A 17,122-nucleotide genomic window follows, 5' to 3' on the forward strand; every position below is an offset into this window, starting at 1 on the left:
TAAAAAGCTGGTCATTTTATGTATTGAATGACATAAGGCAGCTTAAGTTTTCACTGATGTCAAATCCATTAAACTGATAAAAAAAAAATTGCGTTAAAGGTAAAAACAAGCATCTTTATAAACATTAGTGGTGATAAATTAAATTTACCTTTTTATCTTCTTTTACTTTGTGGATTTTCTTCTTCATTTTCTTATCATCTAATTCCTGGTCTGAAGTGATTGCAGGATTATCAATACCACCTTTCCAAGTTTCAACAGGAGAAAGAAGTGGATCTTCTTCACTTCCACGATGTCTTCCTTTTCTTTTTGTTTTAGAAGTAGTGAAAGCCTCATCATCACTTGCATCTGAATGTGTGCGTCGATAGTATGATTTGGCTTTACTAAACAGGGTTTTAGATTTATATTTGTATTTTGAAGGCCTTCGTTCCCCATGACTTTTTGAGGTTCTATCAGAAAATCCATTTTCTTCATCTCCTTGGGTGTTATTTACAAATGAATTCCGAATTTTAATACGATTCTGGCTATCATCTGGGACAACATATATCTCATCAGAACAGCCCTTCTGTTTGAAAATTGTATCAATGGGTTCCGCATAGTTATCTGAAGGATCCATATCTTCGGGATGTGCCAAAGGCACCCGGGAAGTCTGTTTTCTTGGATTTTTACCAATACCAGCTTCTATGGTTTTTAAGAGGTTTGGATCCAGTTTCTTCACATTAGTCTTAGGTACAACTGGTTTAGGTTTAATAGGTGGAGGCACTTTATGGTTGCGTTCATGGTCATGACAGTTGGGGGTGCTATGAATAGGATATTCATTTCCTTCCAAGTCTAATCTATATCTGGAACGGTCACTAGGTGTTGGAAGCAACTGTACATCATCCCCAATTGGGCTATAAGGAGGCGGTGCTTCTGTATCATCATCTGAATCAGGGTAGTTATAGGGAAAATCTCTGGGAGATGGTAGAAAAACATCCTCACTTTGATGGGTTGATTCTCTTGTATTATCAGATAAATAGGAATTTTCTATCATATTTTTTTTCTCTAGGACATCACTGAAAAACAGAGTAAAGACCTCCGTTTGCCGATGATACTGCGATAAAGAATACAATGCTGTAAATTTAGCAGTGATCTCAGTTGCAATGTGTTCTCCTTCAGTCATTAACTCCTTGATGGCCTCATTTTCAAAAAAATCTGCTTGGCTGTCAGTAACTGCCACCAGTTGTACAGGAATGGTGTCCTGAACTTCTGATAGAAATGCTCGAAGCATTCCCATTGATGCTTTCCGTTTGGCAGAATAAACTAATATATATCCATGAACAAGTTCATCTTTCCTTACTCCAATTGAGGAATGATATGATAATATTGTGATCTGTATTCGCCTCCTTTTTTCACCAATGATTTTATCAAGCATTAGGGAATTATTCTGTCCAGCTTGAGCAGCGCTGCAAGAATGAGAATCAAGGAAGGGTGAAAGAATAAGATCCACACTAAATGGATCACCACACATGGCACACATGACAATTCTCAAGTCAGCTTCGGATACATCCTTATTGGTGGGTACTGGGCTCACCACATCTAAATTGTGTTTAACTGATTCTAATACTCCTCTTAGAGCTTGTTTTATTTGGGTTTCATTAAACTTCCGAGGATATGTACCAGCAGGTACATCTACAAAAGGACATTGTAACTTGTTTGCCAACTGTTGCCCTTGATGCCTAAGAATTGGTAGATTCTTACTAATAGAATCTCTCTGATTAGCCAGAATTAACGTAAATGGAAGATTAGCCATATATTTATCTTTTCTGATCTGAGAAGCTTCAGTTCTTATTTTTCCAATAAATTCCCCAATAAAATTCAGTGACTCGATGGAATTAAATACACAGAAGCACCCATGTGGTTTAAAGGCGGCAGTCCATAACTGACTTAAAAAGTAAGGCGAATTGGCATCAACTGGTCGAAGATCAAGTTCATAAATTTTTCCATCTAAGGCATACTCATCATCAGTGGATTGTGTCCTTATCTCATTTGCTAGTTCTTGGGCAAGGCCATCCTTCCCTAAAATAAAAAGGTTAACTTTATCTATATTAGTACTATCATGATACAATCTTAAGCGACCATGATCTAACTGCAAAAGACTACTGGCAAGTAACTGCTCTACTTTAATGTCCATACAATTTTGGCCACTAAGACATGTTTCTTTAGTAGGATGATAAACAAAACCTATATGCTTAAGTAGAAGAGACTCCCTATCAGGTGCAAGTTTCTGTAAAGCTTTATATCTAGGTTCTTCACTCAAAACTGTATGAATTTCACTCATTTTATCTGAACTAGGTGTTGCATTAAGATCTAAATCATAAAAAAGTTCCGAATGCTCAAAAAGCATTTCCTGAAACTCTTCTTTGGCTTTTTCAACTATTTCTCGCTGATGCCTACTATACACCTCTTTGCTGTCAGCCTCTGTAATATACTTGAAGGCTTCATCCTCCATAACAAAGCACATGACTTCCTCCCATGGCTGTCCAGGTGAAATAAACTGAATTTTTTCCAAAGTCTTTTTGAATTTTTCCTTCATTTCTACCCTCCTTTTCTCTGATATTAGATGTTGTACATGGTTCTGATAGACTTTTTCAGCTTCTAAAGTGCTCAGGAGGTCAAATGGGATTCGCCTATCATTAATTTTGTCTATATGGTCAGTTTCATCCCAAGGTGTTTTTTCTAGCACCACAAAACATAACTGAAAATCTGCTCTCTTTTCCATTAACTTCAAAGCTTCTGACCAATTCAAATGTTCAATCTCTTCTAGATTTGGCAAAAGAGTGTTAAAAGCTCTTGGTAAGGTATTTATATATTCTTCTCTCCTTTTTCTTATATGTTCCTGTTTAAGTTGTTCTATATGTTTTGAGAAAGTATTTCGGGCTTTTTTTGTTCCCTCTAAATTGATGTATTCTTCATAATCAGGATGATTTTTTAATTTATTACTAACAGTTTTCCAAGTTGCATGATAATCTCTCACAGTCTGCACAAGTTTTTCAAACTTATCTGTTGCTGTGACAACAAGTTGTCGCTGTGTTTTAAAAGCATCCAGATAGGGAATAATTTTAGGTTTGCCACGAGTTTTATCCAACATTTGTACCAGTGCAGTGAAACATGTTTCAATGTTGACATTCAATCGTGCTGATGTTTCCACTACAAGAAGGTTCTTTTTGTTTGAAGCAAATGCCTGAACTTCTCTAAGATAGTGATCCACGCATTCATCACATTTAGTTGCTGCTATTATTACAGGTTTTTTTGATTTTGATAGTTGGACAAAAAGGTTATTCACAAATTTAAGTTGATCATCAAACTTTCTATTACATCCCTGACTTACATCAATGCACAATAAAAATCCATCTACATTGAGCTTCCCTTCAGGCATTTGCTTCTGTTCAAAGTCTTGCTCCAAGCCTAGTTGATCAGTGCAAATGTACATTAGTTTTTCTGCTGACTGCAATTTAGAAGCAGCTGCACGTTTTATATACGGTTGTAAATTTGTACTCCGATGAGGCAAGAAAGTCTGGTCATCAATGAATTCTGTTTGTTCAATGACATGAATTTTGCATTCTACTCCATCTTCACCATTTAGTGTTATGTCACCCCAGTACAAAAAGTGATCATTATTTACTACTCGTCCTCCAAAGTCAATGGTGCTGAGCACAGAAGTATGCTCTGGATAATATTCATCTGCTTTTGAGCGTACAAATCTATTGCACAAACAAGACTTTCCAACTCCACAGTTACCTTTGTCTTTTTCAGTCCCAGAGAGTCCAACTACACTGATAGTATAGGATGGGGGGCGTGGCTCTTTGTTTTTTGCCATCATAACTCTCTTCTCATGTCTCTACATTCATAAAGATAACCAGATATACTTCTCATTCCGAAAATAAAAAATCATCTCAAAATATAGATCCTGAATTTCAGAACTATATTTGGTTCTTTGTATTTCCCTCATTTTTGTGCAAAGGTCTTCAAGATCATCAAATGGATCATCTGCCTAGAAAGAGGAGAAAAAGAACAAATCTTAATCGTGAATTATACATTAAATTATATACATATTAAAGATATTCATAACAAAGCACCACACAAGTTAACAATGTTACATGTATTTTAAACAATCACCATAAAATGTCTATGGTTTATTGTTATGTGAAATGACTTCAAAATTTAAGGCAATTCTAACAACTAACATTTAAACTAATACAAAATTTATTATCTCACAAATTTTAAAATAAGCCCTTATTAACCAAATGATCATTCTGTCTCTACTCTTTTCTATGAGTTTAAGGAAACAACCAGTCCTTTCCCTTCCCCTCAATTTTCCTGCCTTCTATGACTGGAGGCTATGTTTTGTGATAAATAAATTATACTAGCTGCTTTAAAAACTCCCTCACAAACTTTACAAACAACCTGCTTTCTAATCTTGTTCCTTAAAATGAAATTTCATATGAATTTATTAGTAAGATTTTAGAATGAAAAAAAATTTAAGAAGTTTTAGCACACTGTGAAATCTATAAAATATTATGCCCAAAGACAATTAAGATATTCGAATACGTAAAAGGGAAAATGGAAATAAATGAACAATTAGTGCAAATAATGACATTATTTAACTAGATACATGTTTCTCAAATTATCTGAGATGAAAAACTAATTTTTATTCCATATCTACAAGCCCACTTTTGTAAAATAAAAATTTTTTAAAGTCTAAGCCCCAATTTCTTATTAGATTCAAGAGACATAAAATTGTCAAATTGTTTCTAAATGTTCTTGATTTCTGCATATATTTCCTCTCAGAGGAGTTACGAAGTGCACCACATTTTGAGCAGCACCAAGCTAAAGAATTTTAAGATTATATATTCAAGACAATCTTTTAGAAATATAGCACTAGCTGGTTTGGCTCAGTGGATAGAGCATCGGCCTGTGGACTGAAGGATCCTGGGTTAGATTCCGGTCAGGGGCACATGCCCAGGTTGCTGGCTGGATCCCCAGTAGGAGGTGTGCAGGAGGCAGCTGATCAATGATTCTCTCTCATCATTGATGTTCTCCCTTCCCTTCTGAAATCAATAAAAATATAAAAAGAAGTATCTTATATACCAGCAACATTAAATAACTTTGAAAAATTCCATGTAATTTAACTTAGGTTACTTATGTGGAAGCAATCAATCAGTCTCTTATAAATTTTATTTGGAGATTCTTCACATTCTTTTGAGATTGAATTAAAAGCAATACAGGCCAGGCGTGGCTCAATGGTTGAGCTTCCACCTCACAGTTCGATTCCCGGTCAGGGAACATGCCCAGGTTTCGGGCTCCATCCCTGGTGTGAGGTGTGCAGGAGGCAGCCAATCAATGATTCTCTCTCATCACTGATGTCTCTCTCTCTCTCTCCCCCCTCCTTTCCTCTCTGAAATCAATAAAAATTTATTAAAAAAGAAAAAAAAAGTCAATATAGACTGGCCAGCGTGGCTCAGTGATTGAGCATTGACCTATGGATCAGGAGGTCACAGTTCGATTCCCTGTCAGGCCATATGCCGGGGGTGCAGGCTCAAGCCCCAGTGTGGGGCGTGCAATAGGCAGCCAATCAATGATTCTCGCTCATCACTAATGTTTCTGTATTTCTCTCCCTTCCTCTCTGAAATCGGTAGAAATATATTTAAAAATAAAAGCAATATATCATTTCCACCACATCAAAATTTTACAAGATAGGGAAAATATTCAGTTATGCCCACTAACATACAGAATAACCCTAGTAAACTAAAGAATATAAAGAAGATGAAGAAAAAAATTAAGGTAAGGAAAAAACTACCACCTGGCTCCCAGTAGCTGGCTTCTCCAATGATCTCAATTTCAAGTAAACATCTATTCAGATTATACTATTTGCTATGCTAGCAACTAATGGTAAAGAGAAACTGTCCTTATAATTTTTGGCAAAATATTTAAAAATAAAATGGCAGTCTTATTCTTGTGTTTAAAAGTTTATCCTATTAGCCTCAACTAAATATTAATTTTAAAAGCATCAGCCATGTGATAATTCAAACAAAATGTTTATTAGGTTCACTTTTGTAAAAAATAAAATATGACTATGTTGAAGGAATAACAAAAGAAGTAGGAAACAACAAGTAGGACTGATTTCTAGTAGGACTATTACTTCCTAGTTTATAACAGTTAAGCCCTAACCCTCTTGAGACATGGTTCCTCCATCTATAAAATGGGGCCACATTATCTATATAAATTTAAGAAAAATTTTTTTCTCAAATATTAGGTGCCTAGCAAACAAATGGTGCTTACTAAATATTAGTTCGGTTTCCTAATTTGACTCTTAGAACCTGGGAGACTGTTGAAGATTTATAAAAATGATGTGATTAGACTTGTGACTTAGAAATATTTATCTGGCAGCGGATTACACAATAACTGTAAGTAAAAGAGATCAGGACAGAGCCATCCAATCCCATTAACTTGTTTTTTGGTTTTAGTTAAAATTGTTTAAAAATCTCGCCGAAACCGGTTTGGCTCAGTGGATAGAGCGTCAGCCTGTGGACTGAAAGGTCCCAGGTTCGATTCCGGTCAAGGGCATGTACCTGGGTTGCGGGCACATCCCCAGTAGGCGATGTGCAGGAGGCGGCTGATCATTGTTTCTCTCCCATCGATGTTTCTAACTCTTTATCTCTCTCCTTCCTCTCTGTAAAAAATCAATAAACTATATTTAAAAAATTGTTTAAAAATCTTAACCTATGATAAAAAGGAAAATTAGTTTGTGATTCTATAGCTAACAATCAATCAAGGGGAAAAAAATAAAAAAGGTAGAATATGAGGTGTGTTTTTCCTTATTTAGAACAAAAAAATGCAGACAACATTACTTTAAAATGTACATCAAAAGAACACATCTAGTGATTACTTCGAATTTTTATGTTAAATAGTACAAACACTAGAACTACATAAGTCCTTTATTAAACAAATATCTATTCTGAAAACGAAGAGCAATTCAGACAGTCCCCTGCCTTCCACAGTTTAAGAGATAAAGTTATTAACAGAGAAGTTAAGAATGCAATGTCATATGGACCCGAGTATTGTAGAAATTTTCAACTATAAATCAAATCCTTGCCAGTCATACCTTTATTAATATTTCTCATGTTTATCCAAACACATTAAACTTCATTTCTGCTCTCCTATAAAATAATCCTCAACATACTGAGATACTTTAGTATCTCAAGTTATAGAGTATGAGAGCAGAAACAAAACACTACCACAAAATGTATTTTTAAATACTCAGAAATAAAAGGGCCTTAAAATTAAATGAAGATAAGTGGAGTCATGAAGTCATCACCCTGTCATTGATTACTGAAAACTGGAAGGTTTTTTATATAATAGAGAAATAAAACTCTATATATTGAGGATAAATTTTAATACTGAAGCTTTAACACACTGCAATTAATTTGATAGCAGTAGTCTCTGAATCATGAATATTAAAGTTTAAATTAGAAATGTTAGGCTTGTGTGACATTTATGGTTTTCACAGCAAATTCACAACAAACTACCAATTAGATACAGCAAGTAACATCTATGTCCTTCTTTCTAACAATGCTATTGGGCAGGCTACCTGCCATTAAGTCAGCTTCAAAGCTTATGTCATTAATCACCATATAGTGATTTTCGAATTGTGGTAGAAAAATTCTTTCACCTAGAGGTAGGAAATAATAATATTGGGCAAATAGAGTTGTTCTCTTTTCAAATCTCTCAACAGAGTAGTGCTTTTTTTTTAATGGTTTACAGGTTTACTTAACTCAGAAGCTTTAGTTTAAAAAAGTGTTTTCAGGTTTTAAAAAATGTTTGAAAAACCCTCGACTAGAAAAAAAATTGCCATCACCCTGCCCTCAAGAATATTTTGCCATTTGTTTAGGTGAGTATGTTATTACCACCTCATGAGAGAAAGAAAGCTTTCATGAGGTTGGCTCTAATAGGTTATAAGGGTATTTAATTTCAAACACCTGAATTATAAATACATGAATTATCCCCTGGCCTTCAACATCCAAGTCAAAATTGCCCTCCACTGACTAGCCAAGGTAGTTTTTCTTCTGTGCTTAAGAAAGAATCCATTGTTTTTTGTGCTCTCCACTAATAAACTAATGGCCAATGTCTACATGCTGGATGTTTATTTTGAAAATTCCTTTCAAATATATCTAATGGTAATATTTATGTTGATCTATTCATATCTTTCTACATTTAATGTAACTTTAACATAACTTGTTCTCATTTTCTTATAACTTCTAGCATCATTGCTTATTTTTACTCTTGAAACCAAGACAAAAGTAGCAGTCTCTTGATGACCAATCTTTACTTTAAGCATTAGAACAGTTATTAAGCTTTTAATATTTTGCAATGCAGTTTCTCATTTTGCCTTTAGATAACCTTATTTCAAGGAAAAGATTAACTATCCTTACAGAAATTAAGACAATAAGAAATTTAAGTAAAACTGTCCTACAATTGTCTGCTGAAATGAAGCTATCTCTACAATTTAGTTTTCAAAGATATTTTTACTAAGCCATTCAAACATAACATGCCTCTTTTAATGGAGTTTTAATAACATGAAGTGGCTTTCTGCAAAAAAAAAAAAAAAAAAAAAAAAAAAATTTTTAGTTCTACAAGGAATCTAGGAAACTGAAAAAAAGTATTCTTAGTAATTTTGGTTTAAACTAAAATTTTGTTTGTACCTTTCCACAAAACTGTTGCATTCATTAATAAACAGTATGATTTCATAAAATATTTTTAATGTTGAAGTTATCATAGTATCAGGAAATTCCTACTGGCTCTCCAAAATATAGCCAGAATCTATCACTTTTCACTACGTTTACTGCTATTACTCTGACCATCATCTCTGGTCCTAGATTATTCCAAGGCTTCTAAACGAATTTACCTGGTTTCTGCCCACCCACTTTCCTCGTTTATTCATTACCAGAGCAGCCATATGTCAAAGCCTCTCATTCTTCTGCTCAAACTCTCCAGTGGCTCCTAAAAGTGAAAAACCTGTCCTTTCAACTGCCTTCTCCAACCCTCTTTCTCTCTGACCTACACTCATTCTATTTGCCCCACTCTCATTCTGCTCCAGTCACAATAAGAAACACTGAACTGTTCTTTGACATGTTAAGCATGTTCCTGCTGTTGCACTTACTTTTCCCAATACCCTCCACCAAAATCCCCCTTGCATAACTCCTTATCTAACATACTATACAACTTACCTCTTTATTACTTTTCATAAACTCTATCCCTTCCCCCACCCCACTTCAGGTTTAATAAAGATCCATAAAGGCACACATCTTTATTTCATCAATATATCCCAAGAGCCTAGAACAGTGTCTCTCACATAGCAACTACTCAATAAATTCATGAGTCCTAATAAATATTAAAATAAAAATGTTCTTTAAGTCTTTGGCAAACAAAAAAGTATGTTTACAAAAGTAGTGCTGTAATTTATCAATCTAAAAGGTTTTCTAAAGGTATTTGTGGAGGGAATATACACATATTTTAAGGTTCCAAAAATTTAGTCAAAAATTAGACCACTAGAATGAAGACTATGATATGTAACAACGTATTCAGCCAGAACAACCATCTAATTTTTATTTTCCACACAAACATTTTTAAAATCACATTTTATTATAGGAAATTACATTTTCATTACCTAATTACAGAGAAATTTTTAATTACACACTCCACCTTCTTTAAGTCAAATAAATAAAATATCCCTTATATAAACATATTCAAAAGAGAAGACTCAAACCCATATATCCCACAATCTCAGGTAAACTTATCTAGAATAGTTTAAGAATAAAAATGTCAACTGGTACTGAAAAATGAATATGGTATAATACCACTATACTGTTATTTTTCTTAATGTTCATTGACAAATTTATTAATGCTGTGAAAAATTAGAAAAGAAAATGAAAAAAAAAACACATTTTAACATATATAAGATAGCTAAGTAATTAAACAATGCAATACCTGTAGGAGTCAATCAGATTCTGTAATATATCCTTTGACTCAAAGCATATAAGCACACAATCTTAAGGTTGAAAGGAATACTAAAAAAGTCATCATTCCTATGAATTAGTCTTTAGACAAGATTACAATCAGATGAATTGAAAAGAAAATCTATTAAAAATTTCACCCATTTATGTAGTAACTAAATAACTTGGAAGCGTATCTTGGTAGGATTTAGGATTAAACTGTTAAGAGGAAGATTTTGTTTGTTGTGTTTTTTAACCATATTCCTAGCACCCAGAACAGTGCCTGACACACAGCAGGTGCGCAAATATTTGATGATTAAATGAATCAATCTCCAGACTTAGATCCTAAACCACCAGGCAATCTTGAAGTCACATTTATAGTCACAATTAAAAAAAAAAAAATCACATACTGCTATGGGCTTATAAAATTTACCACAGAATATTCTTATAAAAAGTATAGATTTTTTTTCCCCAAGAACTATAGGCTACTCATTAACAAAAATTATGGGTTTATAAACAGTAAGCCTGAAGCTCAATGGAAGTATTTCCAAATAGGAAGTTCCAAATAGGCAGTCCTCTGGAAGCTCCACAAGCCCTACTCACCAAAGATAATTCTGCTTTTAACCATTTTTATCTTTTAACATTTCAAGTATTTACTACATGCAAAGTTTCCCTTAATAAAATATTTGAAAACCAATGACCTCCTAAACCATTCACAAACACATTAACTGCCTTCCCTATTATTTAATCAACACTTTCTTCTAACACAGTGGTTCTCAACCTTGGCTGCACATTAGAATCACCTAGGAATCTTTTTAAAATTCTGATTTCTGGGCCTCATCCTCCGGAAATTGTTTCTTTGTTATGGGGTGGGGCCACAACATTAGTAACAAAGAAAGAGAATTTCCGGAGGATGAGGCCCAGAAATCAGGATTTTAAAAAGATTCCCAGGTGATTCTAATGTGCAGCCAAGGTTGAGAACCACTGTTCTAAACTCTTCCTAGACCATTTCCATATTCTGTGGTGAAAACAGAAGAACCAAAGGTCATTTCATTTTTATCAACCTATGTAAACAACTCATTAGGTATTTACTGGGCTTAGCCACTATCTGCTTAGCTTCATGTCAGAGGTTTTGAGGGTACAAAGGTATGTATAGAGAAGCCCACTAAACCAGTGCTATGAATATGCTCACCTCCCTTCCAGGGTCTGAGTCCTTTCTCCTTACTTTGGAGGACTGAGAAGTAGGGGAAAGGATGTAATCTGATATTCAATACTGCAATGCTGTAGAGGAGGGAAACCATTATTTTCATTATACAAACTACATTAGGTAAGGTTTAACAATTTTTTTAATGATGGAAACATTAAGAGGTTAAGTAAGAATCTCAGGAAGGGGTATAGACTAACAACCAGACAGTAAATATTTTAGGTTTTGTGTTCCATACAGTGTGTTACATCTATTCTAACCTGCAGTCATAGTGCAAAAAAAGCCATACACAATACTTTAAAATTTGGATTTAAAACAGAAGTAATTCCAGGTGTGTGATTAGGGTAGAGTGGTAGAGCACAGTTGCCATTTTGAAAAATAAGAGTGTTTTTTTTTTTTTTTAATTTCTGAAGATCTGGCTATAAAGGGTCTTCAAAGCAAAAAGGAATTAGATAGACCTTGTAATAAGCAATAAGAAGACATTTTAAAGATTGGAAGTGGAACGCAAAATTGGTGGGACACAAAACACAAGAGATGGACCAATACTGAAAACTTTTAAGCTCCTGAACTATCACATAACTAACTGAAACGAGCAAACCAAGACAAAGAGAGTTTGGTGATTAGCTGCTAGATGTAAGAAATAAAGACAAATAAGTCAGTGTTTCTTTATGAAAAACTCATTGGTTTTAGCAATAAATGGTGGTATCACTTGACTTTCAGCTAACAGTATGTCTAAAGACAAACGAAAATACAGAAATGAAATGAAGCTCATAAACTTTAGAAAATTATTTAAGAGACCATTTGATTTAATACTCAAAAGAAACATCCAAAGGGTTATATACTTAGTTAATAAAGAACAGACAGTTGGACTTTTTAATTCCCCAGATCATTGGAATGTTAATTTTCCACTAGTCTCTAGTCAACCAAAATAAAAAATAAATAAGTAAACTAAGGTATTATCTTGGCTCTGAAAAAGTAAGTATAAAAATAAACACAAAATTTTGGATCAACAGGAAAACAATGAACTACACTATATAAGCCAAAGTAGTTTTTCCTAGGCTATTTAACAATGCTAAATATAGCAAAGTGGCTATAGTAATGCAAGCATTATTTATTTCTTGATCATGCCTTCTATTAACCTTGTGTTAATACTTTCCCCCAAATCTCTCAATTTGACTCATAAAGGCACAAAGTGATGCTCTTACATTTTAACCTTATATTTTTGCCTCATCTGCCAATCTATCCTGCACTTCCCTGTGTTTTTGGGCCAGTGTCTCTAACCTACTTACATGTCTTTTTTCTCTCACTTATCCCAATCCTACAAAACTTCCAAATGAAATAAAGTTAATAAACTTCCTCCTTTATCTAAATTCCTTAACACCATTTTTAAATCAGTATGTACTGCCTTAAATATGGTTTTTTACTCTGCCTTGAACTGGCATCTAACTATTCCTAAATTGTCTAACTCCCCAACAAAGCTATAAGCTCTTTTAAGGTAGCGATAGTTAATATTTCCTTGTATCACAGTGCCCAGCTTCTTACTAAAATATTGGTCAGGGGTATAATAAACTAGGCTAAATCTAATATGAAACTAGAAATATGAAAATTCACTTTTTACCGCTAATTCTTCATAATGAAAAGCTTAAGTATCTAACCATGTGACACATACCAGTGATATTTAAGGAGCAAAACATTAACAGCCTATTTTGGCTGTAGGTATTGTGGACAGTCAACTTTCAAAATACAATGAAAGAAGACCAACCTTGTTGATTGTCTCTCTTACATTCAAACTTCCACAGTTAAAACATCCAAATTCCATTCTCTTCTGCATCTCTTAGTACTTGTAACTATTTACTCCTATAATTATAGTTAACTACCTCTTCAACTAAAGTCTGAGCTAGCCATCTCTAATTTATAAAGGCCAGGCACAGAGTCAGTACTAAATAAAGGTAGTCTGAATTAATGAATAACTGAAATCAGAGGCTTTCAAATTTTTTAATGAAGATGATTTCATTTTTCAAAGGAGATCTTATATTTAATTACATACATTTAACAGACAAAAATAGAAGCTGCTTTTGTCTGGAAGGGTGGGTTGTTAGAGAAAGTCTCAAGACACCCAGGAAAAATCCCTAAGGGGTCCAATGAACAATCAGAAAACCAATGAAAGTTGAATTTAAAATTCTTACCATTATAGCCCTAGCTGGTTTGGCTCAGTGGTTGAGTGTCAGCCCTCAACCTACGAGTCTCAGGTTTGATTCCCTGTCAAGGGCAAGTCCGGGTACATGCAGGAGGTAACCAAGCAATGTGAAGATGTCTCTCTCACATCAATGTTTCTCTCTCTCCCCCTCCTCTCTCCTTTCACTCTCTAAAAATCAAGGGAAAAATATCCTTCGGTGAGAATTAACAACAACAAAAATTTTTTTAAATTCTTACCATTATAACTATTTTCCTTAATTTCAAATATGGCTTTTCCTGGCTTGATAAAATTATATACAACAACCTTCACTAAACAGTGTGATTACCCAGATCGCCAAATGATGGATCACTTTACCAAAGTTTCTGCCCAGTTCTTTTAAAACTAAATCCCCCTGGTGTACTTTAGATGTATTCACATGCATCTTTTAGGAAAATAGACATTAGTGAAACAGAACACTACACAATGCTTCTTTAGTCAATTATAGTATCTGCATAATTGCTTGGTGTATAAAGAAAAAAAATCATGGATATTACAGCCCAAACAGATGACTTAAAATAGTATCTATGAAAACTGAAATCGTGACAATTAAAACTTATTCTGTAGCTACCAAGAAAATCTCTATTATGCCATTTCATATTTAAGAAGTAAATACCAAAGGCAACACTTTAAGTCCTGCTAATGGTGAAAGAGTAAATTTAGTATGGTCTTCATGAGACAAAATTTTTTCTTCAATTAAAAAAAGTGAGTTACAAAACTATTATTGTAACCTGTTCCACAACTTCAATTCCAAAATAGGAATGCAAATACAATATTTTATTCCTTAAAAACTCTTGCAGGTCAAAATAATTTATTTTCTCCAGAAGAGTAAGGGTACTAAATCTGCCTTTCAAACAGAAATGGGGAAGGGGGAGAAAGGGGTTGGGGAAACATTTAGGATAAGTACCATGTGACACAATTAAGATAGTAAGTAGTTTTGCAATACATTTTTTTAAATTGCCAGAATAATTTAAATGGGAGAAGGGGTGCTAAAAATCTGATAAAAGAATTATAATTCTGTGACAATCCTCTTATAATGTACAAAGAATGACAAAATAAAGACCTGCTGAGGTGGGTTAAAAAAATGTAGCTTACACATGACAAATTGATTGTTACCTAGTGTCATCTGTGTCATTCTAATTTCTGCCTTAAGTCAAACAGATCAATAGTGCTATTTCTTGAGTTACATGCATAGGCATAACTCATGTTTAACTATGCATACTCCAAGGCCTATGTAAGTTTTTGGCCATCTACACCCACTCCTCTCTTCCTTTGATGTACTATAGATACAAGAAACGTGGGGCAATTACAAAGAATAGGTAGAGAAAAAAAAAACTGTAAATGAGAAAGCAATTTAAAATGGAAGCAAAAACCTTAATTTAGAAACTGTCTAGTTAGTTTACCTATATGGTCAGTATGTACACTAAAAGTAGAGCAGTTTTACCATATTAAAGTCAAATACATTGGAATTGACAGTGAAACATCTCCAAACACATTTTACTAATATCTTACTTAACCAAATGTTTTCCCGAATAGTTGCATCTAGATCAAATTTTTGTTAAAAGAACCATTTTTAAGTGGGTACCTAGAGAAATATTCCCTGTACTGAATGAGATCCTCGATGCCAATACACACCCTCTACGATTCATTCTGTCCAAATGAACATCGGTTTTGGACTTAAGTGGAGCAGGCACCCCCCTGCCCCCAACACCTGTGGGAAGCAGCGTAAGCAAAGATCAGTAAATACACCCAAGTATATATTTCACCGTTTCGCAGCTGGACATTCTTTTCATGCTACGATCCCTTACCTACCACAAAGGGGAAAAGCCAGTTACCGGTGGGAATTTAAACTTAAAACGCGCGTACACACCATCTGCACGCCTATTTCGGTCTAGTTTTAAAACACTGAAATCCCCATATATCAAGCACGGGCCCACACTGGGTCTGTCAGACGGTACAACCATAACCGTCTCCCCTTACAACTTTTCTCTCGAATTTTCTGCTAAACGTCCTGGGGGTTCGCCTTGACTTCCCGAGCACCTTGCAGCTCCAGCTGCACCCGGAGCCGAGCCTCCACCTCGCTCGCACGTCTAACAGCGCGGAGGGAGGGAGGGAGGGAGGGGGCGAGGGAGGGAGCGTGTTTCTCGGTGGGTAAGTGCGCGCGCGCTCCCGCGCGGCGCCCCACCCCCACCCCGAGACTTTTCTTTAGTGGAAAACGGGGAGATTCTCAAGATGCTTCTTTCGGGCGAAAACTCAGCATCAAAGCCTCACACCGGCGAGTCTACCACGACAGGATTCGGTGTTTTTTGGCTGCGCGGTGCAACTTCGCGAAACGCCGCGCCCCGAGTTCCCGCAGCAGCAGGGAAGCGGGTGGAGGGGACCCCGGACGGAGCGGCGAGGGCCGGGAAAAGTGAAAGGGCCGAGTCTCCGGGAAGGCGCTGAAGTTTGCCGCGGAGATCGTGTTTCCGCGGAAATCTGCGTCCGCTCCGCTCCCCCTGCTTGCTTCCAGGTGGAACTCGTTCGCGGCCACCCGGCCCACGGACGCCGCAACCTTCCTTTCCCCCCGCGCGCCCTCCGAGACCGGGGCACGGCTGGCGGGGACGGGGGCCGCCGCCAGGCCTCCGCCGACCCCGGCCCGTCACCTGTGGAGAAAGCGCCCCTTCCCCCGGCCTCGCTGCCCTTCACGCCGACCGTCCTCCTCCCGCGCCGCCTGCGAGGACGGAGCGCGGCGCCCGGTTCCCTCCGCGGCCGCGGGGCCCCAGCCCCTTGAACTGGTTACAGCCGGCGGCGGCGGGGTCCCAGGCGGGGAGGGGGCGAGCGGGCAGGCCCGGAGGGGCGGGGGCGGGGGTCGCGAGGTCCTACCTAACAGCGTCGGTCTCCTCCGTCTCCGCAACCGCAGCGGCCCCGGCGGTGGCGGCGGCAGCGACATTCCTGGGGAGCGCTCCGCCGCCGCCGCCGCCGCCTCCTCCTCCACTCTCGGCTCGCCTCTCTTCGCCGGCGCGCTCACCGAGCGCCGCGTCCCTCCGGCCACCTCCCCGGCGCTCCCCCAACACACACGCCCCGAAACCTGGCGCCCTACGGCTCCAGCGGCCGGGTCGCCCACCCTCCCTCCCTCCCCGCCACCGGCGGCAGCCCCGTCCCTCCCCCCTTCCCCGGCGCCGGCCGCCGCGCGGGGCTCAGTAATGGCGGCCACTCGGGCTCCCTCACGCTGACGGATCGCTCTCCCTCTCTCCCGAACTTTACCTCAGCATCTCCCCGGCGCGCACCGCCGGAACGCACGCGCGCGCCGAGCCACACACCCGGCGGGGGCGGAGCGGCGGCGCGGCCTCGACGGGGCGCGCGCGCGCGCGCACCCGCGCTGCCCTCCCCCCCCCCCCAACCCTCCCCCCCCCAAATCCCCACCCCCGCCGCCCTCACCTCGCAACGCCTCCCCGGCCGCACGCTGGGCCGGCCCCGCCCCGCCCCTCGTCTCCCGGGAGCCGGGAAAGGCGCGAGCTCCGGAGCCCAGGCGGGCGGGAGCGGCTCCCTCATTGGCTTCCGCCCCTCTCCCTCCCCCCTCCATTGGTTCCCTCGCAGCCATTGGTTCCCTCTCCTACTCCATTCCTGCTCACCTTTTCCCTTGTACCCACTGGCGTGAGTGTTTTTCCCGATGCCTCC

General features: G+C 38.0%; 1 protein-coding gene across 10 annotated transcripts in view; it reads right to left on the reverse strand.

Moving 5' to 3' along the window:
- The window catches only part of ARHGAP5 (Rho GTPase activating protein 5), a 100,448-nt gene extending 83,629 nt beyond the window's left edge, over positions 1-16,819 (reverse strand). For 8 of the 10 annotated variants that reach the window (XM_036353496.1, XM_036353505.1, XM_036353474.1 and 5 more), the window contains exons 1-2: positions 16,328-16,551; positions 149-4,030 (exon numbers count right to left, since the gene is read on the reverse strand). In XM_036353496.1, coding sequence (XP_036209389.1) covers positions 149-3,859 — 3,711 coding nt within the window. In that variant the 5' untranslated portion in view covers positions 3,860-4,030; positions 16,328-16,551. Of the gene's footprint in view, positions 1-148; positions 4,031-11,220; positions 11,310-16,327; positions 16,552-16,708 lie in introns of those variants that run through there. The other 2 variants (XM_036353483.1, XM_036353490.1) reach the window with 2 other exon arrangements.
- Positions 16,820-17,122: the final 303 nt, after the last annotated feature.

Source organism: Myotis myotis, unplaced genomic scaffold (genome assembly GCF_014108235.1).
Source record: "Myotis myotis isolate mMyoMyo1 unplaced genomic scaffold, mMyoMyo1.p scaffold_m19_p_1, whole genome shotgun sequence".
NCBI lineage: Eukaryota > Metazoa > Chordata > Mammalia > Chiroptera > Vespertilionidae > Myotis > Myotis myotis.